Here is an 18202-nt window from a genome sequence, read left to right as displayed (position 1 = left end):
CTTTCCCCTCCCTTCGTCCTTCCTACTTTTACTCCTGGGCTCCTCCCCCCTTTGCGCAGCCACAAATCAATCTCTCTCTCTTTTTTCCCCTCTCTCTCTTCTTTGCTCAGACGCAAAAAAGCGCCGCTTTTTGGAAATCCGGACTGCTGTCCCCACTGAAACGATACTTTAAAAAAGGAAGAACCCACTGGCTCTTATTTCTGTTTAAAGCAGTAGATCCCGAACTCTTTTGGCCCACTGCCCCCTTGGTTCCACATCCCCCAGTGTCCCCTATGCTTACTCTATAGAAAGCATTACAGGGGTTAACGCGGCTCGCTAAGGAAGATATTAATAGAATTCTGCATTTGGGGGGAGACCCTAACAGTCATCTACCATTACCTTCTATGCTGTTACTATTTTTTTATTTTTTTTTACATAAGTAAAAAGTGACCTTTCCCCATCTGGCATGGTGGTGTGCCTCTAGATTTTTTTCATGAAACAAGTGTGCCTTTGCCCCAAAAAGGTTGGGAAACACTGATCTAGCTTTATATACGGAGCTCTGGACGTATCAGAAAATGCATTCGCATGATGGGATAGGTTCAGCAAATGGGCTTCGATATTCTCACGATCTCTATCCTAGGCCTTAAGACGTGCGTGAAGTCGTAGAAATCAACGGAGCTGGAGGGGCCGAACCCCGCGCAAAATCTGACTCGTGTTCATATGGAGGGGCTGGGAATTTTACCCACGAAGCTCAGATCACAAGCTGATAAGGAGCTGGCTGGATCTGAGAAATTCTCACTTATCCCCTGAGCATGTGCAGAGCGCGCAGAGTTCCTGAGCAACCCACATAAGCCGGAGTCGGGCAAGGGGGAAAGAGCTTCCAGGTTACGGGGTGTGACTGCCAGGCGGGTTTGAGCCCCGGCGGCTCTCATTTTGGAAATGACGCACGAATCGCACCTCGAAAGCTCCGCCCCCTATATTTATTTTTTTTTAAAAAAATCTGATTTATTTATTTATTTTTTAACGCGGAGCTTTAACGTTTCTTTCGTTTCCCTGGGTGCTGAACCCTTCCTCTCCTTCCTCTTTCGTCGCCCCGCCCGTCGCTCACGGTCCTTCGCCGACTTGACTGGCTATCTCCGCTGTCCGTCTTGAGCAGCGGGCAAGCCGATTAGCCCATTCCTTTCCTTTCGCCGCGGCGGTTGGTTGAGAGAAGCAACCTACCTCCCGCCAACCCCGCCTCGCGCCTCTCTTTTTACCAGAGACAGAGACGATTGGCTCGCGGGCACCCTCTCCTCCTTCCTACGGGACGGAAACGGCGTAGTCCCGCCTCCAACCGCCTCGCCTCGTTTCGTTTCCCCTCTCGCTCGCTCCCCCCCCTCACTTTTAAGGTCCGTCTCGCGCGGCGCTGTGGGCCCCGCGGAGTCGGGATGAGCCGCGCTGCTTCCCCATGGAGACCAAGCGGGCCGAGATTCCCAGCGGCGTCCTGGACGACCTGTGCAGGTATTGACGCCTCCGCCCTCACAAGCGGGGAGGCGGCCGGCTGTGGGGAAGGGCCGGAGCGAGACCTCCCGGGGGTCAGCAGCGTCCGAAGCCCTTTCCTCCTCCTCTGGGAGCTGGCGGAGAGGCGGCCGCCCCTCAGGCGGGACCCGAGAGAGAGACACCGCGTCGCCTTCCCTCAGTTAAAAGTCCCGCCAGGCTTAGAATCCCGCGGCTCAGAATTGCCCAGAAATTGGTGGTGCCGGTTAATTAGCTATAAGCCAAAGTGGCGGGGAGGGAGAGGGAGTCGTTGGTTGTACAGGCGGCTTTAAAGTGCGCGCGCTCTTACGACGCGTGTCTGTGTGCGAGACTATATATATATATATATATATATATATATATATATACACACACACACACACACACACACACATATATATATATATATACACACACACACACGCAAGGCACAGATATATATATTGAACGTAGCACTGAATATATGCACAAGTACACACACACACACAAGTATATATTGAATGTAACACTGAAATGATGCATATTTTTGTGGATTAGGGTTAAGGAAATGTGTCGCCCACAGCAGTTAATTGATTGACTGACTGACTGACTGATTGATTTTCTATACCGCCCTTCACCTGAAGATCACATACACGCACAATAAAACATTCCCAAGTTTTAAAATGGAAAGCTCATGCCGCTATGAAGTTATGGAATGAAAATTAGGTAGTCATTTTGCAGCACAAGTCAGTATAGTTACTGTTTTTGAAGTAACATCCACAATGTGTTTTGACAATAGGTGGTTTTGTAAATACTGTAGTTTTGTTAGACTTTTGGTGTTATTGTATTGTACACATAGCATGTGCGGCTTGATGGAACTATTATACCTCATCAACTATAACTTTCAGTTTAGCCTACTCCCACCCTGTACGTCTTTTACAGTGTACTGTACAGTCATACCTCTGGTTGCGTTTGCTTCATGTTGTGGATTTTCGGGTTGCAAACGCAGCAAACCTAGAGGTGCTCTATTGCACTTTGTGCACACGCAGTAGCAGCGCTCTACTTACAGACTTTTCAGGGTGCGAATGGCACCCCAAAACAGATCACGTTCATAAGTAGAAAACAGCTCCCAAAAAGTCCTTTCTCTTTGCTTGGTTTAAGTTGTAGGAAGAAATACACATAACATTAACCAATAAGTTTAAAATATGTATTTGCATCCCCAAAGTGTTTTCGTTAAAACACTAAAACCTGATTTAAAAATACCAACCCAGCAGCTTTTCTGGGAAAATATGCACTCAACTGAGGCCACAGCTTTTATTTGATAATAAAACTAGAATTATGTATCTGAGAAAGAGCATCTCTTCATCCACCTAGTATGTATGTAAGCTTCAAACATTAAATGCTCTCTGCTTCAGCTACCTATAACACACAAAGTAAGAACCATAATGGCCAGAAGCAAGGCTTTTACACAAGTAATGCAAGCCTGTTGAACGTCTTCACTCAGATGCCTATACAGTGGTACCTCAGGTTACATACGCTTCAGGTTACAGATTCCGCTAACCCAGAAATAGTACCTCGGGTTAAGAACTTTGCTTCAGGATGAGAACAGAAATCGTGCTCTAGCGGTGTGGCGGCAGCAGGAGGCCCCATTAGTTAAAGTGGTGCTTCAGGTTAAGAACGGACCTCCAGAACGAATTAAGTACTTAACCCAAGGTACCACTGTACTAGCTTTTAGGAGTGTTTGCAAGGCACATCTTTTTCATTTGGCCTTAGTTCATTAGCTTTTGTTGCTAGATTTATCTTAGTCTTGCAATGCATTTTTATCTGTTATTAGCAGTCATTGTAATACACTTTAAGTTATGAAAAGGCAGTATACAAGTGTATTAAGTAAAATAAAAAAATAAGTATTATCAAATATTACAAACATCCTGACAATTCCTGCATTTTTATAATCCCCTCAAAGCTTTCAAGTGAAGTTCATGGCGGTGGTGCTGAATCATGGAGACCTGAAAGCATTTGAAGGTCCTATGTAAACCATAGTATTTACTCATCTGCATGAAGCTTAAGGATTCTAATCTCATGGTGGCTGATGGGAGTTTGTCACTAAAATGTCCCAGATCTTGAATACATGTCTTGAAACCTATGTGTGACTTTTTAAATATGTGTGGTGCCTTTCAAATAAACCTTTTTGACTTTGTTCTTGCTGTGTTTGTAATTTAGGAGCTCTTTGTGCTTCAGATGTTTCAGTGACTAGTTCATAAAATTATTCCCCCCCTCTCAACAGTCGATTTATTCTGCACATTCCCAGCGAGGAACGGGACAATGCCATCCGAGTGTGTTTTCAGATTGAGCTTGCCCATTGGTTTTACTTGGATTTCTACATGCAGAACACACCAGGATTACCTCAGTGTGGGATAAGAGATTTTGCTAAAGCTGATATCCTTTCTGTATTACTGTGTCTTTTTGTAGTCTTGTGAACTATGTGTGGTGAAACTGTGTTCATGAGTGCCATCCAGGAAGCTGCCTCATACTGAGAACAGACTATTATTCTTATTTGCCCATTTAGCTCACTGTTGTCTACACTGACTGGCAGCTGCTCTCCAGAGTTTCAGATAAAAGTATTTCTCAGCCCTACCTAAAGATGTCAGGTGCCCTGGCAATTTACCTGTGTCATGAGACACTTGAGAGTAACTTCTTTTGAAATCATTCTGATTAGGTTTTAAGGCAAGGGATCTCCAGAATTGGAATTTATGAAGTTCTTCACATCAACCACTGCTGCACGTATTTATGTGTGCTTTCTGTTACTTTTTTTTTTATCTACTTATTACACAATTTCTATGTGTTTGGAGATGGGAATGGCACAGAATTTCACTCATTGTTAATGCAGAGTGGGCTATCCTTTCTACAGAAATGAATGGGGAAATTGGTTTGTGCAGGAGTGCCCTTTGTTGGAATGCATGCACAGCTCTGGACTGGAGGCATTACAAGTAGATTCTGTTGATTTTTGTGGTTCCTGTTGCTATGTAATGAATGCATGTAAAACTGGAAAATGCCAATCATCAGCTCATGCTTTTTCTGGGGTGGGGGTAGCATGCATTTTAAAATTACTTTAAGCTGTTGTTTCTCACCTGCCTGGCCACATCCAGTTATTAGGCTTCTTACTGCTGCATGCCAGTCTCTTAGAGACTTTTAAAAAGAAGTGCTATGATTTATATACTACTTTTAGACTGCAAATTTCACAGAGTGGTTGAAGCTATAACATTAAAACCCATTTATAGGACAGGCTAAGTGTGCTTCTGGGGCGTACGGTACTCTCAGCAGCGGCCGATCTGAGGAGCGCAGTTGCCTTGCAGGGAAATATGATAGAGCAGAACCCTCCCAACCCACAGAGACAATCCAGACGGAATATTCCTCTGCCCATCTACTTGCATAGGTCATCAAGAAGGGAAACAAGGCAGTTTTCTGACCCAAAAGATGACTGAGATTAATCTATAACCAAGAGAGTGGTGTTGGACTGCTTGGCCACTGTGATAACAGAATGGTAGACTAGATGGGCCTTTTGCCTGACAGGAATCTCTGATGATTTCTCAAACTGGGCCTCACGACTGCCCCTTCAGGGCGTTAGGAACACATCCTACCCTAAAGGACACTGGCCAGCTTGTACTGCTAGCTCTTTGATCTGTACATTTAGCCATGCCATGTTTCTGACCCTTTCCCCTTTCACAGCTTAGGCTGTGTAGTTTTAAAGACTAGTGCCCTGATTGCCAGTTTACACATATATAGCTTTAAGGTGGTGGGGGTGGTGAAATACGTGTTTCAAATAGGTGTTTCAAACTATGAAAGCATCCCTGTGCAAACTTAAAAGTGCCTTAAAATTCTTCACAGGCAACAAGGCAAGTGACTTAACATATCAGGTTCCTCCCCCAATTATTCTCATGATAGTTCTTAAGAAAAACCAACCCACTGGTGTTAAAGCTCGGTGGTGTGAAGGTTCCCTCTTTAATGTCAGTGATTATGATTTGCTGGAGACAAAGAAAGAAAGGAAACATGATTTGAGGAGTGAAAACGTGTGTCCTGGTGCAGTGAATTTCCTTGACTTTCTGTACTTTTCAGTCATTGCCCTTTTTTACTGCCTCAAGGTGAAGATGTGCAGAGGGTTTTAGATGAATGGAAAGAGTACAAAATGGGAGTGCCAACCTATGGTGCCATTATTCTCGATGAGAGCCTTGAAAATGTAAGTGTGAAACTGATCTGAAGGATTTCTTTTTATGTCTTGGAAAATGGAATTAATATTGATTTAGATTTTAACATTAAAATCATTAAGTGTGACTATTTCAAAACCTCCTAAACAATACCTTTTTATGTAAACACTAGTTTTATAATTGAATAATATATATCGTTTGAGATTCTTTCCCTCACTGGAAGAGAAGAATGTGTGCTGGATTTTCTTCCTTCTCAATCATTTATTTTGGTGTATCGTTCTTGTAAATATGAAACTTTCCCAATCCCACTGGTGCTTAACACAATTTGATGCCCTCCAACTACTTCTCTTCTTCTAAGTGCTTAATTATGTCTTGAATTGACTGCTTAAATTTTGCAGGTGCTGCTGGTCCAGGGTTATTTAGCAAAGTCTGGCTGGGGTTTTCCAAAAGGGAAAGTGAATAAAGAGGAAGCTCCACACGACTGTGCTGCTAGAGAGGTGACTGAGTTGCTTTTATACTCAAAACGATGTCTCTGACATGTTCCCATGTGCCTCAAGTGCATGTACCATATTAGTGTTTTTCTATTAGGTGGTGATTTTTCTGTCCCCTGATACATGACGAACGTGGATATAACTTTTTACGTTGTTGTTGCTGCCATTCCTATGCATTCATTGACATTCAGTACAATAATATTGTACACAGTTATGTAAGAATTACTTTAAAGAAGAGGTACTAATGCTGTTTATATATTGGACATACATTGTGCCAAGTGGCATAAGATGGGGAAACTGGTTGTTGTAGGGCAAGGCTTGCTTTATGGACAGCCTCCTTGATTGCTTTTCCTGCTATGTAATCAATTTCCCTTTCTCAACATAAAATATAAACTTGTTTCACTTTTCTGGTGAAAGACAAAGTGGAGGATACAGGATCGCCATGCATGTCATCTTGAGTAACTCCCCCCCAATGGGTTTTTTAGTTGCTTGCTGTCATTTTTTAAAAAAATGGCTCTTCACATTTTTAGTACTGCGAGTGAGAGACAACAGGGAATTCTATAATCCCCTACCTGGGTAAATATTCTCTGGAATTAATATGAGGCATGAAAAATATTTTAAATTCATAGATGACATTATCTGTGTTAAGATTTTGTATATAGCCAATGTAATAAATAGGTTATAGTTCTTCTCTTGAATAAAATTGGATAACGTTATAGGTAACTCACAGCTTTCATGCTTTCAGAATGTGTAATTTCAACTTTTCTGACCCAACCAACGCCGTATGAGTCTTACCCCCTACCTCACCCCACCCCAGGCAAGGCAGAGAGCTTTTAAGATCTCACAAGATACTCCAAAAGCCTGAAAACAAGGCATAGAACTTAGAAGCTCTTTTTGTGCAGGGTTTTCCCAGTGAGCTTGAAGGGTATGACCTAGAACATATCCAGTGCTTTCCTGCACACTTCAAGAGAAGGTGGCTGTGAACAAACTGGATGCTTGTTTGCTAGCATTGATTTCATAGAGGAAACCCTGATGAGCTTTTAAGGATGTACAGGATTCCCAGAAACAGTTTAAAAACTGCTGAAGGGGATACCATTAATAATAGTGGATGATTCAGAGAAAACGATTTCCAGCTACTGGAAGCATCAAATTTCTCTAAATTGTGTCTTGTATTGAGAAAATGCTTTGAGATACATGCATATAAAGCAGTATAGAAATATCTGTAATAGTATGCTAAAATTGAGAAAGGATCCACTTACTCTTTTCATTTTGGGCTCTTCAGTATATTACAATTACCCTATTACAAAGTTTTTTATTTTTCAAAACTTGCTGTAGAGATTGTTGAATATTTTTGGATAGCTTTGCAGTGTATGTCTGATTTTTAAAAGAATCTTTTTAAAGCTGTAGCGAAGTGCTTGTATTTTCACTCACATATAGTTCCCCAAGTGAAAAGTATTAGTCAACTTTTTCATTACTTTGAGCTATAAAGTGAAATAACTAGTTACACAACAGCTAAAATACAAATGCAGTTTTTTTACTCTGGCCTGTGTATTTTCAGGTATTTGAAGAAACTGGTTTTGATATAAAAGATTACATCAATAAAGATGACTATATTGAATTGCGAATAAATGATCAGCTGGCACGCTTGTACATCATTCCAGGAATTCCAAAGGACACAAAATTTAATCCCAAAACAAGGAGAGAGATTCGGGTAAATAGACTTACATGCATGTGTTGTTTTTTTGTAAGGTCTGATCAAATTATTGAGAAAATAATGATTTATGCAGGACTAAAGCAGTGGTCAAATGTCCTGAGGAGTCCTTCTCTAGTACACCGTTCTGGTATGCAGGACACCAGCATCATATTGTTGTCATGTTTGTTAGAGTCACATGGAAATATTCATTTTGTAACAGCTAATGCATGCTGTTTTCTCATGATATATTACTTGTATGCCCCATTTTTTACTTTCATTGCTCATCGGGCCTACTTTCATGAAGTCCAAGCCCTGGGGTTTTGGGGGGGGGAGCTGATTCCATAGGCACTTAGCACAGTTTGCAAACTGTAGGCAAAGAACATAGAAGAGGGTCAAGGCAACATGCATATTAGGGGTGATCTGCAGTCTAAATGATCTAGTTTGCACATAACACTAACCCACGGGCTGGCATTATGTGTGAACCAAGCCTTTCAGCTTAAGTTTTATTATCTAAGGATAAAGGTTGCCAGTTAAACAAGTTTTGTAGTTGGTTTATAAACCTTAGTTAACAATTACCATAACTTAGTGTTACGTGTAAATCTGGATGTCCTTAACCATGGTTAAGATTCCTTCATGGTCCAAAAACTACAGAACCCTGGGTGAAGAGTGGCAACAAAATCATGACTGCTCTTAAGGCTTAGCTGCTCTCTATTCTGTGATGTACTAAACCAAAGTTTGTCTGCCAGACACCTCAGCTTTAACCATAGCTTACTAATTATGGTTAACATTACCTACAGTTAACACTAACCATGGTTTAGTGTTATGTTTGAACCAGATCAACATCTTGGAAAAAAATTGCAGCACATTGAGCGTTTTTTAGCAGTTGAGGGGGGGATATTCTGAGTTTTCTGTTTTGGGTGGGTGTGCAACATATAGTCAGTGATTTTTCTAGTGATAGCAAAGCATGCTGTTTCCTGATTAGGTGCAATGTGATTTCCCTGTCCGTTATTTCTGTGTAATATAAGGAATTTTTTTTCTGTGTTTCAGAACATTGAATGGTTCTCAATTGACAAATTGCCTTGCCATAGAAATGATATGACTCCGAAGTCCAAGTTGGGTTTGGCACCTAACAAGTTTTTCATGGCCATTCCCTTCATCAGGTGTGTTCAGGAGAAGAGAGAGAAAAACAGTCCTTTATATTTCACTTCTTTGTTGAGGAAATTTTTATTATTGTGTTCTAAAATTTGCCCCAAGAAGCTGACCCAATATTACCTTATCCACAGACCACTGAGAGACTGGCTTTCTCGACGGTATGGAGATTCTTCTGATAGTGACAATGGATTCTCATCAACTAGTAGTAGCACACCACCTAAACCCAACATGGAAAAAATGAGGTAACAATATATCTCAATTTGAAATCTACCAGTAACCTTATAGCCATTATATATAATTTTAATGAAATAAGTGATATTTCCTTGTGCAGATGAAACATTCTCTCCCTCTTGACCCCTAAATCTGTTCTGGGGTTCCCCCAACCCTCTGAAGTCAATTTGGGATTGGTGTGGGGCATGTATAGGTGAGGAGAAGGAGGAACTCCCATTGTGTGAGTGGGATTTGTTCCATTTGTGCATTATTTTTTAAAATATATAATTTTTTAAAGATTTTCCAATATTGTTCCAATAGCAGCTTCATTATAACAATACCAATTTTATCCAATTAATACAATTATTAATGCCAATTATTCAACTGTCAAATTATACAATTTAATTAAATTGGCCCACTTGCATTCTAGAGTTGATGAGTTGATTCTTCTACATTTTTTCTGCGTTCCGAAATTTTAATAATTTCCATTCAGATGTAATAATCCCCTGTATAACAGCTACAATCTTGTGATTTCTATTCGTGTTGGTATAATAGAAAATTTATAAAGTTTCAAGTGAGGAACTTTAGCTGTAATCCTTATTCTTTCCTGCGTGTGACAGTTTTCTCTTTGATGTTTTCCCATCTGTATACGGTGTTGTAGCCTTCATTCCTATTGATAGTTCCCATCATGCCCCAGGAGAAGCTGTTATATCACAGTTTCCAAAAGTCACTGCATCGCTTCATCCCGTGATTTGGCTTCTAGTAAACAAGCAGTCTTCACCATTTTTCCAGCCTAGGAAGAATGGTCTGAATCCAGACTGCAGATAGTTAATGTAGACTCCTTTGCTCCCTACAGCTGGTAGACTCCTTTGCTCCCTACTGCTGATTTATGGCCAATTATCTCAAATACATTCCTTTGGATAATGGAGGTTAGGGAGGATTTTGCTCTATGTTTCAAAGAATAGCATTTCTCTCCTCCACCCTTCCCTCTCAGTTCCTTTTTCTCACACACGCAGTTCCTATTTTGTTAAATTCCATATTATATTCCAATTTCTTCCGTCCTCGCTTGTGCAGATATTTTTAGTAAAACCTGCGTTCCTGGGGAGGGTTGCCTTATCATAAATGTAGAGAAAAACTTTAAAGAAGCAAACTGTGGGCTCCCCTCCCTCCATTGTCTCTTTCACCAAATGAAATCTCTCAGTCCAAACCTTTTACATCCTTGTAGCTGGGTTGTTTTTGCAGTTTCTTATCTCATTGTCTCTGGCACATGCCTGTAGTTTACTCCAATTAGAATCCAATTAACAGGATAACCTGTGCTTCTAGGAACGGTATGGGGGGGGGGTCATGGCAGCCAGAGTGCTCCATGCACCCAGTGTCTTTGCCTTCCCTCTCATTTCATGGGGAAGTGAGTGCCAGACCGCCAGGCAAGCTGCAGGTGAGAGCCTGGTACCTCTTTCTACCAAAGAGATATGCAGATAATGAAATTTCCACATTGTTATTGGGAGAGAGTCCATTCCTGGCGCACTGGAAACAGGAAGCCACCTGGCGCACTGGAAACAGGAAGCCACCATTTGTGCAATTATTTAGCTGAATACCTCCCCAAGCATTGTCTCTACCACCTAAATGGAGTGAAAAAATGATGGAATGTTCTGTTCTATTAACAATGTTCTATTTTACAGAAGTGTTAACCAGTATAGATATTAGAGGAAAAAAGACTTGCAGTACAATCCCATACAATAAAGTAAAACCTATTACAGTGGTACCTCTGGTTATGAACTTAATTCGTTCCGAAGGTCCGTTCTTAACCTGAAACTGTTCTTAACATGAGGCGCACTTTCGCTAATGGGGCCTCCTGCTGCTGCCGCATGACTACTGCTCGCATCCCGGGACAAAGTTCACAACCAGGAGCATCTACTTCTGGGTTAGTGGAGCTTGTTACCCAAAGCGTTCATAAGGCGGACAGTATGTAAGGCGGACAGTATGTAACCCGAGGTTCCACTGTATATGCAAAGGGCTTATTCTCAGTGTATGTGGGTGCTGAGAGTACATAACTATCATCATTAGCATTATCAACAGCAGTGGTATTAATACATTTGGCATCTATGTAAGTGGCACTTTAACTGGTCCTTTTCCCGAAGGACTTGCAGTCTAAACATAAGCAGAAGGAAGAAAATGGAGGAAGGGGTAAACTGTGCCATTATTTCAATATTTCAGCCTAGTTACAGTAGGGTCTCAGAACTAGGGAATTGTTCCAAAGACCCTCCAGAAAAGTTTTGAGGAATGTTTTGAAGGGAGCAAGGGAGGCATAAGGAATAGCAAGGGCTGAGTCATTTCAGGGGACAGGAGATTTCTGGACCACTGAGCAGTGTGGATCAAGAAGAGTGAAAGGATATGTTGGGCTGTTAAGACAGAAGGACTAGGTAGTTCTATGGCTCTAGGACTGCAGTCTTTACAACCTAAATTAAGATTGGTTATAGCAAATCAAACAGAACCCACAGGCAAGTTCACCTACAGTTCATTGCAAGTGCTGAATATGTATGAATGTGTAGTAGTCTAAAATACTGCCAGGTACTGCTGTATGCTTGCATCATGGGTATTCAATAAATGCATTGAACTGCAGGAAAAAGTTATTCAGTAATGTGGCATTTTGGTTCACTGGCCCTTTCTTTTCCCCTGGGACACAAATTTAACAAACAATATTTACATGCAGGTTTTACAGTTCCATATTGGAAAGAGACATCTGCAATAAATCTCATATTGTCTTTTCTTTAAACCACCACTTGGTTCCAGACATATGAGAATGGACACTTTTGTATGGACAGTGGAGCAATGTGTCTGCCTCTGTGATACATGTGGATGTTTCTGTGATTTGATGATGACGTGGCAAAATAATGTAATGCACATAATGGTAAAATTTCCACAAGCCTAACTTGGTCACACCTTTGTAGAGGTGAAAAGATTGTGGAATTGGCCACACATGCCCCAGGACCTGCTGGTGAAGGGCAGGTAATGAATTGAATAATATACTCTGCATCTCTCATTACTTGGTATGTACTGTAGTTGACATCTCTACTGGTCCACCGTGTGTGTAGAATTGCAAGCATACAAATGATCAGTGAACCCTTAGTTGCTCCAGTGCCATTGGCATCATTTGATGAGTGCTGCTCAATGAAATTTTCCTAGTGCAGTGGTGTGTTTTTTTCTGTTAATTGCTATCAAGGCAGGTGACCCCCCCGCCCGGCACCGTATTGTACCTTGTCACTATAAGCATTGACAAGCAATGAATCTGAGTGGACTGAGAATCATGCATTTGTCAACAGCAATCGCCACTTTGCAGTGCCTTTGAAACAAGCAGTAATGCCCTAAAGAGGAAATCTATAACATACTGTCACAATGGTTAATTGGCAAATATAGTCTCATGTAGGGAATACCTAAGCAGTTCGAGTTAAAGCTGTTGTGATCATAATCTGCTGTTGATCTTTTCTAAACAAGCCCCTTGCTCTCCCCTTTTTTGATGGGATTAGATCCAAACTCCATTATAGCCAGCCAGTGGTTACAGATGGTCCTTCAGGAGACCAGTGGACGAAACAAAGGCAGTTGCAGCAACAGAAGCCATATAACAATCATTTTGAGACGTCTGATGCATTAAAACTAAAGGTGAGTTTCTTTTAATACATTTTTGTGCTAGCTCAAATTCTGTGAAACTTGGTTTTCCGTGTACATGAGGCATTTTAACTTTAAAACTTCACAAGCTTGTGTCTTAAGGGAATAAGACTGTATATATTATGGTAATCAGAGAATTACTAAGCATATGCACAGTACTTTAATCATCTGCAATATAGTTATCAAATTTCATTCAGTTTAATATATGCATAAGCATACAGTATGCGGCCATGGATTTTTAACTTCAGTTCCTTCTTTTTCTTTGTGTGGTGGTTTGCTCAGAACCCACGTAGCAATGGTAGAAAGCAATACCAAGACACTCCCAACCAAAAGAAGAAAACTAACGGAGTGCAAAGTCAGCCAGCTAAACAGAACCAAACTTTGGTAAGTTGTTTAATGGTAAATAAGTGTAAAGAACATTGAATGGTCAGCAGTGCTGTAGAATCACAGAGGTATCAAGAAGATTTCAGTGATAGTTGGAGCTGCAGGTGCCCTCACAGTGCCCTCATGCTGAGACGGGCTGTGGACTGTCTCAGCGTGATAAAACGTTGGCTTGGACACTGTCAGCTTCTGGACTTTTGCTGCTCTTGAGACCTGTCCCAGATTTTGGCTGGGTTTAAAAAGGAAGTGGGGGAGTGTCCTCTCGTATTGGATTTGCCCAGAAGTAGTTGAGAAGAGTCTCTTGTGCTTCCTATTGGTAAACTGCCACTCAAAAGTAATCCTGGGGAGGATAGCAAAATTTGTAACGGATTCATGTGTGGCTCAGTTAGCTAGAAAAGAATGCAAAGTAAAGGGGTTAGAGCTTGCAGTATGAGTTGCCACAGGACATACATATTCTTTCAGATTTCTGTATGTGGTGAAAGACCATTGGGTTGTGGTAACCTTCCATGAAGTTAGTTTGGCCTGCAAAAGAGATTCTCCTTTGTAGCTTTCAATGTATAGCAACCTAATTCTGCATTTTTTAATATATCTACATGGTAAGAGGCATCTCTTCTGCACTCTTCATCCATTGCCAGATACATTTAAAATGAAACTCAAAACTAATACAAAACCCAAACTCATACAGTTATCTTCTTAACCAGAAATGTGAAAAGAAGTTACACCCCAGGAGACTTCAAGATAATTTTGAAACAGGTAAGTATGCGTATGCTACATTCTGAAGTTAGCACTTTTGCTCGTTATTTTTCACTGAGCATTGTATCTTAAGCAACACATGACACCCTGGTTCAGATGTAACTATCTCAAGCCACTTAACCATGGTATATAGGGCCAGGCACTAGCCATGAGTGCAGCTATGCTTGTTAACCAGGATACAATACATGCTGGTTTCATATCTTAGTTGGCAACTAGGGAACTTCACCCCACCAAAAACTGCATTTCCTTTGGGGTCATGTTTTAAGGGATGCTGGCTAGTAGTGGACCTAGCCAGAGTCACCCACCTTTGTAGTGGTGATCTTGAGAGTCTCTTCAGCAACCCTCTCTCACTCATACATACATACAGCCGGTCCTCCCTCTCTCACGCATACACCCACCCACCCACCCACCCACAAACACTTCCCTAGTGTTAATTATTAACTGGGGGGGGTAGGACACTCCCCCCCTTCATACCATCTACACATTTTCTCCACTTCATTATGATAAATCCTAACCCTTTGTGGGAGAAGGGGGGAATTCTCATGCAGCTGCCAAGGGAAGATCTAACCCTTCCCATGTACTGCAATTCCAGTGAACCCCCGCACCACAAATGTGGCAATTAGTTTTTTTATTTAGTTAAAAGCCTCCCATTGTTCCTGTCACACTGAAGCCCTACACCGCAAACTGCAGAAGAAATAGTACCTCCTGATCCTTTGTAGGTACTGGGCCTTTTGGTCCTATAAAACTACTGAAGTAAAAACCACTTGTCTTAATTCATAGCTTGGATTTGGGAGATGTTGGTAGTGGAGACCAATTGTATGTGAACTACTGTTGTTCAGAAAGTCACATGTTGAACCTCAACCCATGATCACATCCTGATTCAGTTTATCTGCTGTATGCAAGAGTCACTTGTGCAACCAGAGTATTCTTCAAATGTCTGTATGTTGAAGGAAGATATATATGTTACTGATTTTTTTCTACGTTTCTCTGACAGTCTTTTTGGCTAAAAGGCAGTATATAAATGCTATAAATAAATCACATCAAATGTAGATTGTTCCAAGTGTTCTTTCCTGCAAACCTGTTTTAATTTAACAGTTTTTAATGAATAAGTGGCCAAATAATTTGAAACTTTCTTTAGTAATCTGAATCTACTGTTCTTTTTTAATCTGAATAGTAAGACTATTTCTGACACTGCTAAATAATTTGTTTTATCTTTTTTTAAATCCAGAAGCAGCATATGACATGTGTTGTGTCAATGAAGACCAGCTCTTAGAACATGGACAATCAGGGTCATGCAATGGCCACTGCAAATTCACTTTCTCCTCACGAGCTTTTCTGAGCTTCAAGTTTGACCATGATGCTATCATGAAAAGTTTTGACCTTTGATGGTTGTTCATTCGCACACGTCTGCCACAGACCTGGTGCAAAGTAGCTGAGCAGGTTTCTTAAATCCAGCCTTTACCCTTTCTCAGGTTTAAAAGCAATGCAGGGACCTAGTGACGGGCTGGAAGGCTTCTCATCGCAATATGGGAGTGACACCATTGCAGTGTTGCACTTTAAATGCAGTATAGCTTTTACCTGCAGAGGGGAAAAAATGCTTTCCAGTGTTTCATTTGCTAGTTCCTAACTATGCATTAGAGGGCATTTTTTTTGCTGTGTGTTTAGATTTCAGAGAAGTATTTTATTTAGCCCTAGTGCTATACTAACCTCTTAAGTGTTTAGATTTGCTCTGATGTACAATAATTCTTTGGTTTCCAGTATGTCACAACAGGGTGGCAACTGGCCTGAAACTTCTGAGGACACACCTGTTTTGTATTCTGGCTATAGTTAGACCTTTTATGACTTTGTATGCTAAAAGGCAAATTTCTCCTTTTGCTAGTTCAGGATCCTCCTCCCTCAGATCTACTGGCTTTTGAAACTAGTTTCTTCTGTTTGATTCTCTTTTGCACTGCACCAGGTTTTTTTTAAAGGCATGTTTTAAAATGGTAATGGTATAATGAAAAGCTGAATTCTGCTCAGAGATTGTCTCCCCCCTCCTCTCCAGTTCCAGTAGGATTGGGTGGTGGTGTTCAGATATGGTAAACCTGGTTTTCTTGGTCTGATTTTGCTGTTTCTGCCATTTTGGAATAACAGCAACTGGTTTGAATATGCAGCATGTTAAAATGTGGATTTAGGGGGGGATAATTTTACTGTATAGAATGTAAACTAGCCTTTTTAAAGTACTGCAAGGAGAGAATTCAAAGCATGTTCAGGACAGCACATGATATTCAGCCTGAGTTTTGTTATGTCATTGTACTGTTCTATTCTGTTACATTTTGACCAATATCTTTCTGCTTCAACATTGAGTTTGGTGTCAACACAATAGTTGCAACAGTTTTAACATTTTAACAATTTTAACAAGAATGCAGCAAGGAGTGCAAGAGAAAGGCATTTAAGTTTTTATTTTAACAAAATGTACAGATTGCTTAATCTAAAAAAAAATCTTGAATGGTTTACAAAACGACGTCCCATGATTGTTCTGAAGGCATGACTGTGAACATAACTTACCTACAGAGCTGCTGCTGAATTTCTCTCTCTTTCTCTCCATATCCTGTCTACCTTGGCACTGTAGAACAGCTTGTAATAAGTGTTTGAGATTTCAAAAACCAAACTTCCAGCCTACCTGGGTTAAAGTTTGGGAACTGAGTAAACCATTTATAATTTTGCATAGTGCCTCTTCTCTTGCAAAATCTCCCTTGCTCTGAAGGACTGTCAAGGAAAGTATAAACTTTGTGAGTCTCCATTTTGCCTGGGAAAGAAACTCAAATTAACTTCCAAGTAAATCAGGTTTTATTTACAGGCCATTTTAAATATTGTTGAGTGACAGATTTGCTGAGTAGTTACATGCCTGCCAGCCACATAATTTATTCAAATCAGCAAATTCACTGGATCTGTTAAGACAGTTGAAAGGTTGGTGATGGACGAAGATACTACTTTCCCCCGTCCACCTCTATTTAGAGGGGGAAATTTTGGTCAGTATTTAGTGCAGTTTGACTTTTTATAGCAATAAAAGTGCCTAACTTGCTAACTTCTCGTTCATGGCAAATTGCATTTTCAGACTGCTTGTGCCAATCTTCTTCTGATATGTAGCTTGATTTCCCAGGAATATTACTCTTTATGCTGCTTCCTTTTTGGTACACCATGGAACTCTGGCACAGTTATGTGAATTTCAGATATGAAATGAATTCCTTCCTGACAAACACTTAAATCACTGTAGTAGCAGTGAGACAAAACATCTAAAGTGAAACAGCTTTGTGTTCAGAGTGTGCAAGTTCTGCCCTAATGTCTGGATAGACAAAGTGTAGCTCCCATTTTGCAATTCTTTAGCAAAGACAGTGTCAGGCTTCTTGATGGATAACTTCCCAGAAGCTATAAAAGACTAACTTGGGTTTGTTAAATCTAGCCTTAAAATGGGTTGCAAGTAAACATGGTAAATATGCAATAATTTTCACTTTTACAAGGTACCATGTTTCATAAAGTTGTGTTCCTTAATTTTATTATCATGTATTAAGAGTGTCTGAAAATAACTGTTTTATGGATTCCTGGGTGTCCTGCACTGTGAACATTTCAGGTTGTTTACTTTTAATTTGTTTGTATGGTATGAGATTTTTTGTTTTGCTTGCAAAGTGTTTAAATGAATCTTTTTATATGCGTGTATTCCAAAGTCCAGGCATATGGTTTACATAGATTTCTGTAAAACAATGAAGAAAAGGCAATTTGGGAATTGTGAATTTTTGTTTCTCTGTGGGCATTTTAAAAGATGGGGGAATGAATGGATATGTGAATTGATTTGAGATAATCTTTACAGAAAGATCAAACTGCTTGAATGTTGACTGCTGGTCTGATGTGCTTGAGGAGGTGCAACAAACTCCTCTCTGTGCTGCACCTAATTGCATTACTTGTCTGATCCTTTGAGGTCAAATTATTTCTGCTACAAAAGCAAAGGATGCTCAGCAGACAAAAGACTTTAAACAGGATCCTTGGGGTTGCATACTGAGCTTTTGGACAATGGTTTTGTATAAATGTATGTGTGTCTGTGAGTTGCTTAGTGAAGCTTTGATTTATAGCTATTCTGTCTTGTTTTGTTTTTGGTGGCTCATGAAGTCTGTGGTTTCCGCTAGACTTGTGTGCTATTGAAAGCTTTG

At 40.6% G+C, this 18202-nt stretch overlaps 1 protein-coding gene across 1 annotated transcript; it reads left to right on the top strand.

Annotated features, from left to right (window-relative positions):
- The first annotated feature begins 1332 nt into the window (after positions 1-1332).
- DCP2 (decapping mRNA 2) lies at positions 1333-17781 on the top strand. Its single transcript, XM_081930853.1, has 11 exons — positions 1333-1479; positions 3758-3928; positions 5587-5707; positions 6074-6172; positions 7725-7877; positions 8907-9019; positions 9143-9253; positions 12746-12878; positions 13167-13268; positions 13967-14018; positions 15247-17781. Exons 1-11 carry the CDS (start codon positions 1427-1429, stop codon positions 15402-15404), a joined length of 1266 nt encoding a protein of 421 aa, XP_081786979.1. The 5' UTR covers positions 1333-1426; the 3' UTR covers positions 15405-17781.
- The last annotated feature ends 421 nt before the right edge of the window (positions 17782-18202 follow it).

Source organism: Podarcis melisellensis (genome assembly GCF_964234715.1).
Source record: "Podarcis melisellensis genome assembly, chromosome: 11".
Lineage (NCBI taxonomy): Eukaryota > Metazoa > Chordata > Lepidosauria > Squamata > Lacertidae > Podarcis > Podarcis melisellensis.
This window is presented reverse-complemented; position numbering and strand designations above follow the sequence as displayed.